This window comes from Ambystoma mexicanum, chromosome 9 (genome assembly GCF_040938575.1).
Source record: "Ambystoma mexicanum isolate Mex_15411 chromosome 9, UKY_AmexF1_1, whole genome shotgun sequence".
NCBI lineage: Eukaryota > Metazoa > Chordata > Amphibia > Caudata > Ambystomatidae > Ambystoma > Ambystoma mexicanum.
In genome coordinates this window covers 441,909,772-441,929,420 of record NC_090931.1, presented here as the reverse complement: position 1 = coordinate 441,929,420, position 19,649 = coordinate 441,909,772, and the positions used below count along the sequence as shown (strand labels likewise).

Here is a 19,649-nt window from a genome sequence, read left to right as displayed (position 1 = left end):
CCAGTCGTCGTCTTGTGGCTGCCCCTGCGTGGTATCCTCATGTTGTACGGGATGGGACAGACAGGGGGATTGGGACAGGTCATGGATGGATCTGACCTCGACATCCCCGTCTTCTGTGTCCGAGCATGCTGCCATCAATGGGGTGTCACCTATGGTGCTGCTGCCACCAGAGGCAGTGCCTTCTGTGGCATCCATTGGGGGGACCTGTGGTGGTGGTGTTGTGGCCATGCTGGCTGCTGGGGTGCCTGTTGATGTTCCCTCCTCTGTGCTACCACCTGATTTGTGCTGCTGCCGTGTCTTGATGCGTGCAGCTGAGGTGGAGGGTCTCTGGCCGTTGGTCTTGGCCCTCTTTGCAGGTGTGCTGGTAGGGGTGTCCTGTGGCTCGTCGTTTGGATCGGACCCTGTGGTGGAGTAAAGGAGGGCGAGGGTTATTGATGGGTCTGTGGGAATTGGAATGGCATTGTATCACATGCTTTGGGGTGGTACCTGAGGGTGATTTGGGTCGGGGCCTTGGAGGTGCTTTGATTTGTGTGTGGAGTGAGGGTGCAGTTGTTTGGCAGCCTGCAGTTTGGGTGTGCCTGCTGCACGTGTAGTGCGTGTATTAGGGGTTTTTAATTATTTATGTATTTATTGTGGGTTTTAACGTGCGCTATCAGGCCGATGTGTGTGGACGTTATCCTGGACATGTGTTTCTGTTGCACTATGTGGACGCATGGTGCTTCACATGGATGGACTGTGTGGCTTGTTATGTCTGGCCCACCTACCTGAATCTTCGGATGTCTGCACTCCTTTCTCCATCCCTCCGACTCCCTCAATGCTCTCCATTCCGATGGTGGAGGCACAGATTTCTTCCCAGGGGGTCAACTTGATGGGTGATTCAGGACCTCCCCCGGTGGCTGTGGCAATGTTGCGGTTGGCAGAGAGTATGCTGCGGACGCGTATCCGCAGGTCGTCCCATCGCTTGCGGCATTGCTGTGGGGTGCGGGGTGCGGTCCCCACCGCACTTACCCGCTGTGCCACCAGAGCCCATATGGCCTTCTTGTTTGCAAGTGCCGTCCTGGTCATTTGCGTGGAGAAGACCACGGCAGCATTCTCCTGGAGGGTCTCTGTTAGCACGGTGAGTTCCTCACGGGAGAAGTGGACCTGCCGCTTGCGGTCGCACGCTTTCTTCGCTGCTTTTCCCATTTTTCTTGGTTTCGCTAGGGTGGTTGACGGGGTGGGGTGTGTCTCAGGGTAGTGTTTTTAGTGGTTGTGTGGTTTTAGTGTATTTATAGGTGTACGCCGGGATGTTTCCCGTTCCGGGCCCGTGTTTTAACTTCCGTTTCCGTATATTTCCGGCCACCGTACTTTCCGGTAGGCGCACACTGCGGTGACCGCTAGGAGGGGTGGCGGTATTGCACCTGGGGCCCCGTACGGCGGCGGTGTGGGCCGTTTTGGGGTCTTTTCCGCCATCGCGGACTTAGCACTTCCGCCATGCCGTGGTGCTCGTGCCCGATGGGTCGGAATGGGCCGCACTTTGCTCCTTCGTGCAATGGCGGAAACGCTATTTACGCTGTGGCGCTCCGGTCAGTCGATTTCCGCAAGGGTCGTAATGAGGGCCTGTGTAAGATTGTACGCCCCTAGGTTGGCAGGCATTACATGTATTTTCTAAAGACCCTTCAGCTTTGGACATCTATGACTTGGTCCCTGGAGGAAGACTGACAATTTCACTGATCTTCATGTATATTATCATCTCCATTACTTATTTTAGTATCTCCATTTCTTATTCTTTTACGTAATGAGTATTTCACTGTCTTACGTTACTTCATTTTCCATAGTTTTCGAATTTACAGCCACCATCACGTTTTGACGCAGATCGTGTCACTATGGTGATGGCGCTATTAGTATTCCACACTTTGCTTACTTCCTAACGCTGCTCTCCTTCCTTACGTCAATAACTTTACTTTTTAAGCGTTCGCGCATGCTCGATAAATGACATCACTCTCATGACGCCCTACATCTTTCCATCAAGTGCACACACATGTGCCTTCTTGATACGTCACGGCTCTGTGTTTACTCTCCTTCCTTAGGTTATTGCGCATGTTCGCATATGACGCAAGCCTTATGACGCTCTTCACCTTTTCCTTAGGCGCACGCGCAATCTACTGCGCATGCACTCCTCCATACTCCTTTGAGTATAAATAAAAGGCCCCCATTTGAACAACACATCCTACCTTGGTGAGATGTGTCGCTCCCCGGCTCCCACGTTCTTTGATCTTTGGCGAATTCTGTAAGTAGCTTATGTACTTTTCCCTGTACCATTGGCTGACTTGTGATTCGAACTAGCACTTATCCTTTTCTTTTTTACTTTCAGCTTCTTGCTGTTAGGATTTCTTCTGGGTACCGTTGAGTAGGACTCTATTATTGATGTAAGCGTTTATTTTATTATCTTTTACTACATTCCACCAAAGCTCTACATCTTTTCCTAATTAGAGTTATTACTTGTATTACAGATTAAATATTGATCTAATGTTGGACGCGGGGTCCTATCAATCATTTACTTTATGAATATATACACCTCTAGGATTGTTTCCCTATCTAGACACCCACTTGCTGGGGTAAGTGTTGTCCGCTTTTCTACCGACCATACTGAGTAAAGACCTTTTGACAGCAATCTCTCTCTTTTGACTGCATGTGCTGATTGATTTGATAGAATTCTGGTTATTTTGAGCCGAGCTAAGCTCTCTTTTTCTCCACATTTCTAATAATAGCTACACTAGCTGATTTACCTTAATTTCTTGTTGACTTATTGCAGTAGGGGTGACCCCCTCTAGGATATAGAGGACCCTGATTGATCTAAGTATGTATTAATACATGATTTGTTAAAAATTGTTAAGAAGTAGTTACTTTGTTAAAGAATATTTACTTTATTGTTAAATTACAGTGTGAAATATTACACTAAAATGTTTCTTTTCTACTTTTTAGAAATCTGATGAATTGTGATATTGCCCCTGAAGAAGAGTTTGTGACTCGAAACGCGTTGGGCTTCTTTATTTGTATAATAAAATATTTTGTTTTACTGAAATATTGAAAAAGAGTGTTTCATATATCAAATTGTCAATTATACCAAATGGTTAATATGAACTATTGACTACTTACTTGAAGGTTTGGTCTGATCTTCAGACATTAGAAAGTGTGCAGGGGACGGGAGTTCCTAAAGGACTCTTTAGGAACAACCACTTTTTTGTTTTTGCAGCTCCTGCAAGAGACCTGGCAGCAGAATGGATTAGGTGATACAGTGCCCCAGAGTATGGAATGGAAACGTTCCTGAAACAATAAAACCCACAATAAGAGGAACAGAATAGGGCAACTGACTCAGATCAAATCAAAAGAAACATGTCTTACAAGAGTATGGTCCAAATAGTAGCAAGAAGTCCTGGAGTTCCAGCAAGGCACCAAGAACTACCCTGACGGCACAAGAAGGCCTGAATAATCCTTGGAACAAAAGGAAGTCTGGAATCCAAGTCCAGTACAAAGGACCTCCCCAATGGCATGAGGACGCATAGATGAAAACCGCACAAAACAGCAAGCGTATCTAGTCCGTGTGCTATACGGTTGTTTAGGGTCCCAGCACGTGATGTTCAAGGCATGGAGTAGAATCCGTTGGGAGGTGAAGAAGACTGTAGTTTTCCAATGAGGGTAGGGCAGTGAACCTGTTCGAGGACCGAACAATGCTGGCAAGCGGCAGGCGAAACTCCTAATCGTAGGGCAGAGAAGTCTGTTAGACAGGCTCGGTTCGGTAACGAGCGGGCAGCAAAATGACTAACGCTTCAGGCAAAGAAAGTCAGTTTAAAAGGCAGGATCGGGATTCATCAGATGGGAAACTAAGCAGGACGTTAAGGCAAAGCAGGCCCAGAAGAAACGTAGCAGAGGTCAAAAACACAGGTAATCACAGTAACAAGCAAGAGCACGAAAGTCCAAAATAACTTCAATTCGAAGCACAGAGTGTTCACAAAGGGGGGTATTTATTTCGTTAGTTTTACATGTCGTAGTGTCACGTGACTGGGAAACGTGCGCTTCGAATGGATTGTGTCCTCCCACGTATTCCTCATCTTAGATATATCCTTACCTTCAGCTTTGCTGCTTCGGAAATGTTTTCTCTCTCCACCAGAGGGCGCTCCACTCGAGGCGACGGCGTCGATGTCCCTCGGCGGCATCTGTCGAGTGTCGACGTCATCCGTAGTATAAATGCCTCGAGCGCGCCCGTTGGCCTCAGTTCAGTTTTTCCGTTAGCTTCGCTTCGGATCGAAATAAAATGGCACTTCAGTCTTAAGCGATTATGTTGTCTTCCTCGAACCCATCTACTCCGAAAACGGGGTTTAAGAAGTGTCTAAGGTGCGGCAGAAAAATGTCGCTGACCGACCCTCACCGTAACTGCCTCTGGTGTCTCGGGTCCGAACATCGGATCGATGACTGCGGTTCGTGCCAATCCATGACCCACAAGGCCTTGAAAGAAAGACGAGGTAAACTGGCGGTGGGGGAGGAATCCTCGAAGTTGTCTTCGAGAGGGAAGAAAGACTCGGCTGAGTCTTCGGCAAAACACCATAAAAAAATCACGATCGAGGAGTAGATCAAGGAAGTCCTCTTCTTCTTCGTCCAAAAAGGCGAAAAAGAGACGACACCGATCTCCCTCTTCTTCTTCTTCCTCGACTTCAGAGGAAGTTATTACTTGTCCAACTAAACACGACTCCCCTAAAAAGTGGGAAGCATTTAGAGAGTCCATGATGAAAATTTTTGAGAACGCGGCCCAGACCCCCTCAAAAATGTCTGTTGAAGGTCATGCCTCTAGTCACAAAAGTGACAGAGGAAGGTCTAAAACTAAGAAGTCTGACAAGAAATTGTCAAGGGTGTCTTCTAGGGACTCTTCCCAGACACCTAAAAAGACAGACTCTACGAAAAAGACTTTCGACGTCGATAAGTCATTAAAGACTTCGACAAAAACATCTTCGAAGCCTCTGTCGAAGGCTGTCGAGTATAAAGGGTCGACGACCCAACAGAAAAAAGTCACGTCGAATATTTTATCGACGACCTCGAAGATTTCTTCGACGGCATCGAGTGTTTCGAAGACTACTTCGACAACATCGACTGCCTCGAAGATTACTTCGACACCATTTGTAGTGCCTTCGAAAACATCGAAGAATACCTCGACAACATCGAAGGTAACGGCCACGACTTCAACGCCATCGACGCTTCTGTCGACGTCGACACCAGGGTTGAAACATATTCCTGAAAAAATATTTCACACTGAAAACAGACATGATTTTTTCCATACTATGTCATCTGTATATGGAGAAATGTCATCAGAAAATGAAGAATATGAAGAACAAGATGAACCTGAGGTTACATCAGCAGGGGTAAAATATGGGACAAGAGATGTTCCAGAGGAATTAATAAATCCTCAATCAAAAATGCAGGATTTGTATGAATGTTTACAGTCTGCAAGTGGAATAGACACATCTCCTGAATATGAATTTGAGAGACCAGATCCAGCAGAACATGCTGATCTGGGTTACAGAAAACTCATGAATAGAGTAACAGAGTTTATGGGGTGGGGTAATAATGCACCTGTATACCAGGATGATGACATGACAGATATTTTGTCAGGAGGTCCTCAACCAGACCCCATACTTCCTTTTCATATTGCCCTGCAAAGGAGAGTAAATGCTGCTTGGGAAAGACCGGAATGTAGTCCAGCAGTAAATAAAAAATATGTGGCAAAATACAGACCTTGTAACTCTGACCCAGAGTATTTGAGTAAACATCCTTCTCCTGAGAGTCTGGTAGTTCAGGCAGCCACATCAACAAAAAATGCGGCATACCCCACTATTCACCCTGATATGGATGACAAGAAATTAGATACTTGGTCGAAAAAGATCTTTACATCAGGGAGCATGGCTCTGAAGTCTACCAATGTATCTTGTACATTGGCTAGATTGAATTATACTCTGTGAGACTGCATGTCAGCGGCAGCTCAACACATCCCGGAAGGAGAGGAACGTGATGGTTTCCTATCCATAATTAAGGATGGTAAGGAGGCTTTGGGAGAATGCCTTCAAGCAGGTTTGGACACTGCTGACAGTATCAGCAGGTCCATGGCGTCTAGCGCAGTGCTACGCAGATTTGCGTGGCTAAGGAAGTCAGGTTTTGCACCAGATGTTCAATCTAGACTCCTTAACATGCCATTAGATGGCTCGAGGTTGTTTGGCAGCAAGGCGGATGAAAGTTTGGAGACGCTGCAGACCTCCAAGGCAGCGGCAAAGTCACTTAGTGCCGCTATACGACAACCTCAGCAACGCCCCTACACAGGCTCATCTTCATGGAGGGGTCGTCCCTTTCGTTTTTACTCCTCATTTGGGAGAGGAAGGGGACAGGCCAATCAAAGGGGGCAAAGAAAATTTCCTCGGGAGTGAGGAAGAGGCGATAGATCTGCCCCAGCAGCAGCATCTGTCCCTTCAGCCGCTGCTGGAGCTGCTGCAAAACCACTCTGAGGTTTTGACTCACAAGACCCCAGTGGGAGGCAGGATCTCACAGCATCTGAAAGAATGGCAGGGCATTACTTCAGATTTTTGGGCACTGGAAACAGTATCCCAAGGTTACTGCCTTCCTTTTCTAAAGAAACCTCAGAATCACGCACCGGAATACAACTCAACCAAAAATCCAGACCCGCTCCTGTTGCAGGAAGTTTTAACCCTGCTACAGAAAGGTGCAATAGAACATGTACCTGTAGCGGAGAGGAACAAGGGTTGGTATTCCCCATATTTCCTCATTCCAAAGAAGGAAGGAGGACTGAGACCCATATTGGACTTGAGAAACTTGAACAAGTTCCTCAGGAAGGACAAGTTCAAGATGGTCACTCTTTCTCAGATCATTCAGGCTCTCCAACTGCAAGACTGGTTGGTATCATTGGACCTTCAGGATGCTTACTTTCATGTGTGAATCCATCTCAAGCACAGAAAGTACCTGAGGTTCACGATTGGCAACTCTCACTATCAGTTTCGAGTTCTGCCTTTAGGGTTGACCTCCGCCCCAAGAGTTTTCACCAAGTTGATGGCGGTAGTGGCAGCGAGTCTCAGAAGAGGGGGGATTCATGCCTACCCCTATTTGGACGATTGGATGATCAGGGCACGTTCTCCAGAACAAGTCCAGGATCATCTATCCAAGACTTGCCACTTCCTTCACAAACTAGGGTTTTCTCTGAATTTAAAAAAGTCAAACATGATACCATCACAGAAGCTCCAGTTTATTGGAGCAGTCTTGGATACTCGTTCGGGCAAAGCCTCACCTCCCGAAGAGAGAGCTCACCACATTCTGCAGATGGCGACAAAATTCCAGAATGCCCAGTATCTACCGGCCTTCGATTTTATCAGGTTGCTAGGCCTCATGGCATCCTGCATTTTTCTGGTGCCAGAGGCCAGATTGAGGATGAGATCCCTTCGATGGGCTCTCAGGACTCAATGGTCCCAATTTTCAGGGGAAATGACAGATCTCTTACAAGTTCCAACCAGAGTAGCTCAGGACCTACAATGGTGGGTTTGCAAAGAACACATCCTCAAGGGACAATCTTTTTGGCAGCCATGGCCGGAGATCACTATAGTGATGGACGCCTCATTCACGGGGTGGGGAGCCCACACCAACGATCTGACAATCAGCGGTTGTTGGTCTCCATCGGAGTCCAGACTCCACATCAACCTTTTGGAGCTGAGGGCGATCAGACTAGCTCTGAAGGCCTTCCTGCCCTCTGTACGGGGAAAGAATGTCCTGATCATGATGGACAACATAGTGGTCATGTACTACCTCAACAAGAGGGGAGGAGTAGGGTCACTGCCACTGTGCAGAGAGGCAATGCAGCTCTGGTTCTGGGCAATACAAGAAGGGATCTCTCTATCTGCCATTCACCTAGCAGGAGAGCAAAACACAGCGGCGGACGCTCTGAGCAGGCAGAGCACAGTCTCTCACGAGTGGGAGATAGCTGAGGAAGTCCTTATGGAGATCTTCGCCCTTTGGGGAACCCCTCAAGTGGATCTGTTCACGACCATTGTCAACAGGAAGTGTGAACTGTACTGCTCAAGGGAATTTCCCCCGAGAGGAGCTCTAGGAGGCGCATTTGTAGTAGAATGGGAATTTCCTCTTCTATATGCGTTCCCTCCAGTCCCTGTGATCCCTCAGGTAATCAGGAGGTTGAGAAAGTTCAGGAAAACCATGATCCTAATTGCCCCGGATTGGTCCAGGAGAACGTGGTACCCGGACCTTCTCGACATGTCCATCTGCCCTCCAATACGTCTTCCAAAAAGAGAGGATCTTCTCTCGCAAGAGGGAGGTCACGTTCTCCATCCAGAGGTCAACATACTCAACCTTCACGCATGGCATCTGAGAGGTTGAGATACAAGGATTGGGGCCTTCCGGATGATGTTATGGAGGTGTTGCTTTCAGCCATAAGGCCAGCAACAAAATCTTTGTAACGCTGTTGTTGGAATAAATTCAGTAACTGGTGCAGGGATAAAAATGTGGATCCTTTTGAATGTGACATTCCAATGGTATTATCTTTTCTATTACATTTAGCTAATCTGGGGCTCCAGGTTAAGACAATAAAAGGATATGTAGCAGCGCTAACTATCTTCAAGCGCTCATCAGAAGAAACATCTTATTTTAAGATACCCTTAATAATACAATTTCTAAAAGGTTTAAACAATGTTTTTCCACCAGTACCTTTTCAAGTTCATGTGTGGGATTTAAATTTGGTACTTAAATCTCTGACATGTGCACCCTTTGAGCCTTTACATTCTTGTCTGTTAAGGCCTCTTATATTAAAAACTATACTTTTAATTGCATTGACATCAGCCCGCAGAGTAAGTGAGTTGCAGGCACTTTCGAGTGGTCCTCCTCACACCATCTTTCATAAAGATAAAGTTGTCCTTCGAGTTAAACCATCTTTTCTGCCAAAAATAGTTTCAGACTTTCATCTGTCACAGAAAATAATTCTACCTGTGTTCTACCCTCCTCCTCACACATGTAAGGAAGAGGAAAGACTGCATAGGCTAGATCCCAGAAGAGCTCTAAGCTTTTACATCTCAAGATTGTCAAAGATACGTCAGTGTGATCAACTTTTTGTGGGATACACTGGCCATAAATTGGGGCTAGCTGTAACCAAACAAACATCATCAAGATGGATAATTTTAGCCATAACAGAGTGTTATAGGCTAGCTGGAAAAGATCCCCCCGAGGGCTTAAGAGCCCATTCAACTAGGGGCATAGCCACTTCAACAGCACTTAAGAGGGGTGTCCCTGTGCAAGATATTTGTGCAGCAGCTACATGGTCATCCATGCATACTTTCATCAAACATTATGCTTTGGACTCAACTACATCTCGAGGAGGTTTATTTGCCAAATCTGTACTACATTCGGTACATGATGTTACGCTCACCTGGTTCCCACTGGGACGTCGATCTGGACCGGCCTGGTGCCACGTAGAGCCGAGACGACTGACTGGACACCCCCACTTACTTCGTTTGTCGGCTCGTATGAATATCTTTCTGCAAAGGAGAAAGGGAATTAACCTCCCGTAATTCGAGCGTTAACCCACCTTCCACTCCCGTTGTCTGCCCACTGACCACTCCCGATGTTCCCTCTTGTTCTCACCTGATGGTTTAGAAAGGTGGGCTCTCCATCCTGCATCGAGCGCAGGGGCGCGTAGATGACCAGTTACTTCACTGGCGTGGAGGAATTAGTGAGTTCCAGTATTGACTCTAGGATCCAATAGTTTGTAAGAGTTCAAATGTCTGATCTTCACTCTTTCCGATTCCTTGTAGGTTGCCAACTTAACCAACACGGAGAGTCCAAAGGGCAGTTGGTGAGAGTCAGGGAAGTCTATAGTGGTTTTCCCCTTAGGGGCCGGGGTACGGCGATGATGCAGAGTTAACTGCGGCTACCCGATATGAGGCGAGTTCCCCCTGCGGTAAATCAGGTAAGTCTTTGGGGGGGTAGCTTGTAGTGTCCAGTGGTTTCCCCTTAGGGGCCAGGGTGCGGCGGTGATGCAGAGTTAACTGCGCCGACCCGAGATGAGGTGAGTATCCCCCGTGGTAATCCGGTAAGTCTTTGGGGGTAGCTTGCTTACTTGTCCTTTTGTTTTCCCTTAGCTCACCTTGTTGTTCTTGTCTCTCTAGGTGTAGGCGAGCGGCCGGGAGATGCTGAAGATCGCGATGGAATGCGGAGATGCAGCGAAGGCCGGTGAGTTCAGCGCGGCGCTGCGAGATGCGAGGCGACGCACGTGTGACTTCTTTCTTCCAGCTCGAGTGCGTGATGGATCAAGGATTCAGGTAAGGATTACTGTTATGCTCCTGTTCTAACCTCTTCTCCTTCTTTCTTCTTATTTCTAGAAGCTCCGGGCTTGAAGCGGGCGTGGCAGAAGACTGGAAGCTGCTGCAGGCACGGTGAGCGTTACACTGCTGGATGCAGAATAACGCGAAGCACGTGTGGCTGTCCGGGCGTGGTTTAAATAGCCTCGGAAGAAGTCCTAGGTAAGTATTCTTCCACAGCCCCCACCCGAGAAAAAAGTAGTCCCTTAAGTAAATAGTCCCTCCTAAGCCCCATTTGGCTTGTGGCTTCGTGCAGCATGGTCTGCACCAGGTGAGTATGCAGCATGGTCTGCATTAGGTAAGTTTTCTGAAATGAGCCTGGCGCCCATGGCGCCAGGACTGACTTTATCCTTATGAGCCTGGCGCCATAGGCGCCAGGACTGCACCCAAACAGCCCCTAACTGGGGTTTTTGGGCATGCTCTAAATGGCATGATGCCTGCTTCCGGGGTTGCTGGGCCTGGTCTGGCTTCCCGGGGGCAGGCATCATGACACATGACTAAAAGGCATCTGTACTCCCGCCTCCAATACAAAACTGCTTTGGGAGTCTATCTAAGATGAGGAATACGTGGGAGGACACAATTCATTCGAAGAACAAGTTACTTACCAACTGTAACGTTCTTTCGATTGGATGTTCCTCCCACGTATTCCTCATCGACCCCCCCATCCTACCCCACAGTACAGTTTACATGGTTTACACTCTACATTCTTTCAAGGCTTGGGTCAATAAGAGGCACGCCTTTGTTTAGAATACATGGGCTCTGATACGAAAAAACAGAACTGAGACCAACGGGCGCGCTCGAGGCATTTATACTACGGATGACGTCGACACTCGACGGATGCCGCGAAGGGACATCGATGCCGTCGCCTCGAGTGGAGCGCCCTCTGGTGGAGAGAGAAAACATTTCCGAAGCAGCAAAGCTGAAGGTAAGGATATATCTAAGATGTGGAATAGGTGGGAGGAACATCCAATCTAAAGAACGTTACAGTTGGTAAGTAACTTGTTCTTCTCTCTCAAATGGTGGAATGCAATGAAAGGCTTCACCCGTCACCATGGCAACCGCCAGTGAGTATGGAGCTGTGTTCTTTTCCGTAATGTTGACAGCCTGGAGCTTGGGCAGATTTAGGACCCTGGGTGGTGACCCCGGCCCTCCAAACTAAGACACATCCCCACGTTTCCGGGAAAGTCGTTTCCTGACAGTGTGGTTGTCATCCAAGAACCTGCCCATGTGTAACCTGCCAACCAAGCTTGCTCCTAAATTATTGGGTCCTATTCATGTACTTCGCAAAATCTCTCCTGTGGCCTACAAGCTACAGCTGCCTGCCATATGGCTGATATATCCGCTCTTTCATGTCTCTCTATTGAAGCTCTTCACACCTGATCCCTATGGAAGGCTGCCCGCTCGTCCTGCTCCTGTGGATGTCGATGGCCACCCCAAGTATGTTGTCCGTTCCATCTGTGATTTGCATGTCCGCAGGGGACGGTTGTATTACCTGATCGACTGGGATGGGTATGCTCCTTCTGATCGTACTTGGGAACCAGCCTCACAAGTGCATGCTCCTAGGTTGATTGGTCAATTCCATCAACAATATCCATGGAAGCCTGCCTTGTTTCGGCTCCCGCAGAAGGGGCAGAGTGTTACGCCCCGCCGTCACTTACCTGCAGGTCCTGGGGGACCGCTCACTGCCGGCGCTTGTCCATGGCCTCTTTGCGGCTGTACCCGCGTTGGTGCAGGCGGGCATCCATCCACTCCGGCGGACTGCGGGGGGCACCACGGTTGCTGCGGATGCTTCTGGGTTCTCCGGGGTTGCACGCCTACGTCATGGCGCCACCTCATGGAAAGGGCTCCTGTGATTGGCCACAATGGCGTTTGGTTGCCCGGATGGCAACCAATGCCAGAACGGTTCTTCCACTATAAAAAGACAGCGGAATTGCCATGCATTGGATCTTAACGCTCCAAGTAGCCCTGGTCGCTTGTTTTCCTTGCTACCCCTTGCTCCTTGCTACTCGTTGCACCTTGCTACTTGTTGCTCCTTGTTACTTGCTCGTTATTGTTCCTTCCACCTGCTTCTAGGCTTCCTTACCCTCCTCTGCCTTCCTTCTTCCTGCTTTTTCCTTCTCCTCTCTAGCCTGCCTCCTCTTTGGCCCCTTTCCCTCTTTACTGCTTCAGGGATGGTTACCTTGGTACAGTGCCTTGCTACAAAACAACTACCTCCCGGTTCAGTGGTCTCCACTGCCTCCTCATCACGTTAATACTGGCTGGGAGATGAGCCTGTGGTCTGGGGGTACCGGTCCCCGGCCTTGCCTAATTATCAACTGCTTGGCACTAACCTCAAGAAGACACCATGGGTGTCTTGCGAACTGGTGCCCCCAAGAAGAGTAACCAGACAGCATGTGACAGCAACCAGACAACCGGTAAGCCATGTCCCAGTGATCAGGCTCTTAATAAAGTGATGTAATACTTTGAGCTAAAACATAGCACTGGTGCGCAGTGCATTCTGGTGCGCTCGGGGCAATAATGGACATTCGCTCCATGCCCCAGTGGAAGCTGCACTTGCTCTGAACTATAAACATATTTTCAGCATCTCTCGCACTATTTCACTGGAAGACATGTTTTCAACGTTATTCGTTGCTTATGTTGGTTTGTATTGCTCATCCAAGGACACTGTGCGCGAAAAGACTGGGATACGCAGGTGCCAGCTGGTACCTGATAAGGTTGCCATGCACATTGTCAAAACTGAGGATGAGTTACAGAGTTGTTTCTGCTGCTTTCTTGAGAAAGGGAAGAGTCCTGCTCCTTGAGGTTATCATTGGTCACTCCGGCCGTGGGTGCACGTGAGCTGCTAACAAGCAGAGACTCAGGCCAGAGGATTCTAGAAGGTGCCACCCCACTTTTGCAGAGGGCTTAAAATGCGGGGCGCTGGAACGGTCAGACAAAAGGTTTAGCCTGTAAGGGGGGGGACACTTGCTCCAGGCCTGTTGGCTGCCGAAGTCTCTCTGCCTAGCTGTTTTCAAGGCTTTTCAGCAGATTCTGGTGAGATGAGGGCATTCCTTAAAGTTGCGCCAACAGTGATGTATTTTCTTTAGAGTTCTTTGCTTCATTTATTCACTTATGATCTGTGTTGCATTTATTCGTTTATGTAAGCTTTTGATGAATAAAGGGCCGTATAAGAGCCAGTTTATCATTTAGCCGAGTATGTGTGTATCACTGCCTCACCGCGTTCAAGGTTTTTCATTCAGTGTATTGGTGAGAAAAATAAGATATGTCCATACACTCTTTGAAAAACAAAACAGGTGAGAATAACACTATTATGATGTCTAATGGTCAATCTACTATCTTCTTGATTAAGGTGTATTAGCATTTGATACCTTAAACTCCGGCCAGATTCTCAAAAATTAACACAAATTAAAAACAAGGTTGCACTTTTTTCATTTGCATTCATTTCAGAAATTTGCAGGTCACCTTATCCTCAAAGATGACCTGTGCATTTCCAAAATACACTGGTCAGTCCCCTTGCATACATTATATATTACAAGCTTCATTCACGTTATACCATCTGTGGGAAACTTAGAGTACCACCACCTAGATTGTTCCCTGAAAGAGCCTTGGGTAGAAAAGGTGCTGCTTTTAGGCTATCACTCTTAGATAAGACAGATTTTATAAAGTAGGGGTTACTGATTTCTAGCGGCCATCCCAGGGTTGAGGCAGGATGCCTGGGTTGGGGGTTAGGGGGATGCCCGTCTCTAGACAAGAGAGGGATGGCCGGCCATTAGAGAGCCCCTTGATTACATACATCATAAAAACCCTTGATCTAGCTGTGACATTTGGTGTGTTCTTGAGGCCATCTGTGACAAAAAGATGATTAGGGGGATTTCTAAGTGTGAAATAGGCATGATGAATAAAAGAGCGAAAACAAAACATCTTGGTGTGCACACAGCAACCCAGTTGGTTGGAGTCTGGGTATAATTTTGTGCTTTTTGGATGGGGGACGTTGCTGTCTGTGAACAATTACACAGGAAATGGTCAACTAAAATCCAAGTTTAGTGGGGTCCACATATGGCAGGATAACTGGTGAGTCTGTTACTCCTCACAGTCCAAGTCACCCTTAAATTTGCATAATTGATGATAGGAAGCAGTTGAGTATTAGGTAATGCTACACTACGATGTTTAACCATTTATCTGTAGCAACAATTCCTGTCACAGCAGAAGATGCATTTGTCAAGCAATGCATCCAGGTGTATGTAACATTCTTAGATATGGAGACTTAGTGCGGCTGAGGACGTGACGTGGACATCCTTTGCTCTGAAATTATTTGACTGTTAAAAAAACTATTCAGGTCTCTCACAGTCCTGCGATATGTATAAAACCCAACACTTTAAAAAGAGCTGGCTATGAACATTTACACATACTATATTCTTCACTTTGGCAATACTCTGTTGTTTGAAATTTGATTCAATTGTATGTTGGTTTTGGGTTGGGTACTAAGCTGTGGGACGTGTTGTTATCTGGGCCTCCTATAGTAGGTAATCCTAGAAATGTGTTTCCCCTTTATTTACAGATTGCCGCACGAAGAGGGAATACAACGAGAGCCATGTGGTGTCAGCTAAATTCGTTGACAAGGTACAGTACTCAAGACGTTTACGAAAGTTCCACAATGGTAAGAATGTGAACTCTTTCAACTGTATCTGCTCCTACGAAACAAGTGACTGCAAACCATGATGTTTATACTTTCCTGAAGAATTTCCAAAAGTTTTTCTTATTAGTAATGTATGTACTGGGATAAACAATGTTTACCTTTTTGTTTGAATGCATGTATGTACGAGTTTTATACAGTGTGAGTGAGCGTAGCTGGGTAGCAACTGAGCGCTGCTCATACGGGATGTGTGTTACAGGTAGTGTGCATAGCTTTACACCAAGGATGAAGACTGATGGTACTCTCCCAACTGTTGCTTAATCAATTTTTCAGAAGCTATTGAATAAACGATTAAATTACTCACAAAACCCAAGCAACTGATATCAAAACGTACTTGTTTTTACTGCCTAATCACTTTTGAGATCCTTATTGGTCTGATTAGGTGATGATTTGGGATGAAGCATTGGAAAGGAACTGAGGGGGGGTGTTAAGAGCAGTATGTTAGGTCACACCCTTCATATATGTTTATGCTTGGGATTTTATAAAGTGCTTAGCCACCTACTGGCATCATGGCGCTAGTTGCAAAATATACAAAATTCATCGCATTTGTCCCTACCTCTCCTTCACGAACAAACTTGCCGCAGTTATTTCTATTGTGATGTCGAGACTGGACGGTGCTTACTGCCTATACCTAGGTGCCCCGGCATATCCACTCCACAAACTCCAAAGAGCCCAAAACGCGGCCTCAAAACTCCTTGCCTTGGGTCAAAGAGACCACATCTCTCCAGCTCTCTGGACCCTCCACTGGCTCCCTGTCGGAGGAAGAGCCACCTATGCATCACTCATCGAGCAGTGCACATAACTGACTGGCTCACTATACCTACAAGAAAAGGTAAAACCATACATCCCATTCCAAGATGGCCGCAGACTAGGATATTCGCTTTCCTCCAAGCTCCGCCCGAGCGGGAAAACGAACGGTTACAGAAGCAGTCCCAAACAGCGGAAAGTAATTCCCTCAGCAGCTAGCACAACCGCGTGGACCGAAAAGCCATGTTGACCGCAATTCCGACGGTAATCGGACGAGGGGAAGGCAGCGGCGAGCCCCGTAACAGACGTGGCAGAAGGTGCAGCGGGGCCCCGGCCCTGGTGAGGGAGGGTGAGGTGACCAGCTCAGGGCTCACAGAGGGCTCCAGAGGAGAGACGGGACACCCCCCGCGAGTTTAACAGAGGCTGTCCCGAGACACTCGCACAGTGGGGGTGACCCGGCGGTGCTTCCCCGGCAGACAGAGTGGCCGGGACCGCCTGCACACTACGGCGGCCCTGATTTCAAGGAGCAGAGTGCGGCCCCAGAGACCGCAGCACGCCGAAGGCGTGGACCTGGGGAGAGTACCGTCCCCAGCTGAACCAGGAGGAAATCTCGGCGGTGTGAGCCCTCCACAGCCAACCAAGCGAAGTATCAGAAGGAACCCCACAGGCAGAAAACGCAGACACCCAGGCGGGAGCGGAGGGTGCCCGGACCAGAGGTGGCGTAAGGACAGAAGTAAGTGTGCACAATAGCCGCAGCTCGAGGGCCCCATGGGTTAGCAGCGCCGGTCCGAGGCGGGCTGGAGAACGAAACTGAGCCCCCACAGACACCCAGCGCCTGGGAATGCATAGTGAAGGCACTAGATTCAGGCACGCCGGTGGGGCATGATTGCCAGCCTCACGACCTAGCAGTCCAGGAAGGAGCGCGTAAGAGTGGGACCCGGCAAATAGCCCAGAGGTGACGGCGGAGGGCCCCCAGCTCTCCCCCACGGTGTGGGGAGAGTGAACAGGCCCCCAAGGAACACGCCTCAGCGGGGGAACACTAATTGGAGCCCCAAGCCCATACAAAACAATAACCCACAAAAGCTACTCCACATATTAGCCGGTAACTCACAACGCCCGGCGGCTTCCAGGCACCAAATGCAAAGAGCAATCCCGGGGGCACAGAAGCCCAAATAGGTTAGCAGCAACAATAGGCCTGCAGGAGACCTCCGGAAAAACACGCCCGAAACCGGCAGGACAGCCTTACGGCGGGGGATGCAGGAGGACTATAGGAAGTTAGTGAAGGGCCTCCTGATCAGGCCCTTCACCACCCAACAAGAGAACCCGCATAAGGGCACACGGAAGGAGGGCCTGGCCCACAGCAAGTGATTTACCCAGTAAACGCTCCAGCACCGTATACCGCTGACAAAACCGGGGTGGTGTGTGCCCAAAAGGTAAAGCATAACCATAGTGCGGTGCTCAAGGGGGTCTACCCAGGAACCAGACAGTCAAGCCCTCTGAGAGGTGCGGGAAACCCAGCACCCACCCAGGAGCACCCAACAAGAAACGGAATGCACCGGCCCCACCGGATCGGGGAACCCACCACCTAGCGCCCCCACAATGCCTGGACCAAGGTAATCAAGTCAGCAGAACAACAAATTCGATAGAGGCTGCGTCGCCAAAGCCCCCCCCATTTGGGCCAGATACAGATGCCAAGAACCAAGTCCAAAGACGCCCCCCGTATAAAGCCCAAAACACACAGTTGGAACACTGTTGGAGACGGTACCGGACAAAGGAACCGCAGGGCCACACAACAACAGAAGAGCGCGACACCCAGCATTCCTAGGAAGCACCCACGAAGATGGCACTGAATTAAGGGAATCTCAAAGAATGTCTTCAGGGAATGGAGAACCGGATGATGGAGTCCCTCCAAGACCAACTAGGGAAAATAAGGGAGGAACTTCGCTCCTCCATTCAGGAGGTAAAAAAGGACATCACGGACCTAGGAGAAAGAGTAGACACAGCGGAAGCGGGGCTCTCGGAAATCACTGAAGATTCAAAACAGTCTAGCACATTACTAGAACAGATTGCCAGAGCGACGCACAATTTGGAACTCCAGGCAGAGGATCTGGAAAACAGATCCCGAAGATCCAACATAAGAGTTAAGGGCTTAGCCGAGGCAATTGGCGACAGAGACATAAAAGAGACCATGCAAACATGCTTCAGTAGCCTCCTACCAGGCTCCCAACCAGAAGACATACTCATAGACAGAGTGCACAGAGTTGGCCCCCCAAGAAAAGAGCTGGGAGCCAGACCAAGGGACGTCCTGCTGGCGATGACCTCCTACATGCTGAAGGAGGAAATCCCCCGGGCAGCAAGAAACGTACAACTGGTCACCATCAACGGGTCCCAAGTCCATATGTTCCAAGATCTGGCCCTGTCTACCCTACACAAAAGAAGATTAATGGCACCGGTAACAAAGGAATTAAGAACCAAAGGAATTACCTACAGATGGGCACACCCCTTTGGCCTGCAGTTCGCCTGAGAAGGGCAAACAGCGCATCACCACCTGCGAGGAGGGTGTGTCGCTGCTGCGCCTGGAGGAAGATGAGCTGCACCTGGACGCAAACCCCACACGCAGCCTAAGAAGTGGGAACTCCAAACAGTGGGAATGGTCAGCTACCCCAACCAAGAGGCGTGGCACAGAAGGCAAAGGGAGAAGCCACCAACTGAAATGATCATGGCCCCCTGGAGGGGCCATGCCATAGACAACCAAGAAACGCTGAGCGCGCTACCCCGGAACAAAGGACAGACAAAAGGCGATGCATGTTAGAGGACAACACTATCCTCTGACGGAGGGAAGAGACAAACCATCTTGGAACCAATGCAGGACAGACACAAGTCCTGGCGGCGCATAAGTTGGAGGAAAGGTGATACCCACCGCCCAAGTAGGGGCGCAGAGGAAGTTTCAAGGAACTTTGATCTGAAGGGTACTGGGGGAGGGGGGTGGGAACTAGGAGATGGAAAAGGAGAATCATAAAGTTCAGCAAGTCGGGGGGATGGCACGGATCAGTAAAGGCAAGGAAGGAAGGAAGAAACGACCGAAGGAAGCACACTGGAAGACAAAGGCACACAAACAAAAACTAAATGGCTGATCTGAACTTGGTTTCGCTCAATGTACAAGGCCTAAACTCGCCAGTCAAACGCTGCTCCATCCTCACGAGACTCATAGACTTGCAGACCTCAATCGCCTTTTTACAAGAAACACACCTCCTCCCTGAGGACGAAGGAAGACTGAAACATAGAGCGTTCCCCCGACAATACTTGTCCTCGGGTGGGAGAAAGACCAAAGGAGTAGCCATACTGATCGGAGCCAATCTGATATTTAAAAAGCAGGCAATATACAGGGACCCAGAAGGGAGGTATTTAATACTAAAGGGGATGATACAGGAACAACTATACACATTAATTGCAATCTATGCCCCGAATGAGAGACAGGACTTATTTCTGAGGGATATACTAAAAACTCTGGGGTGCTGGTGTGAAGGTCACATAATAATCAGGGCCGACTTTAACTGTGTCATGGACTCTGCATTGGACAAAACTCTCCCAACCACGGCAGCAGAAGCAAGAAACAGGCAGGCGTTAGGCAAACTCTTTAGAGACCTGTGGGTGATAGAGACATGGAGGTTCTTTCACTGTAAACAGAGAGAATTCACCTGCTGGTGCTGGTCTCATCCGCCCTGATCCTGTGTATTAGCAAAGTTGAAATAGAGGTCCAATATGTGTCGGACCACGCCCCACTACTGGTTCAAATGGAGATGACCCGGATCATCTAC

At 48.6% G+C, this 19,649-nt stretch overlaps 1 protein-coding gene across 4 annotated transcripts in view; it reads left to right on the top strand.

Annotated features, from left to right (window-relative positions):
• The window catches only part of STYXL1 (serine/threonine/tyrosine interacting like 1), an 863,427-nt gene that overhangs the window by 272,170 nt on the left and 571,608 nt on the right, over positions 1–19,649 (top strand). For all 4 annotated transcript variants that reach the window (XM_069614942.1, XM_069614941.1, XM_069614939.1 and 1 more), the window contains exon 3: positions 14,950–15,011. In XM_069614942.1, coding sequence (XP_069471043.1) covers positions 14,950–15,011 — 62 coding nt within the window. The remainder of the gene's footprint in view (positions 1–14,949; positions 15,012–19,649) is intronic.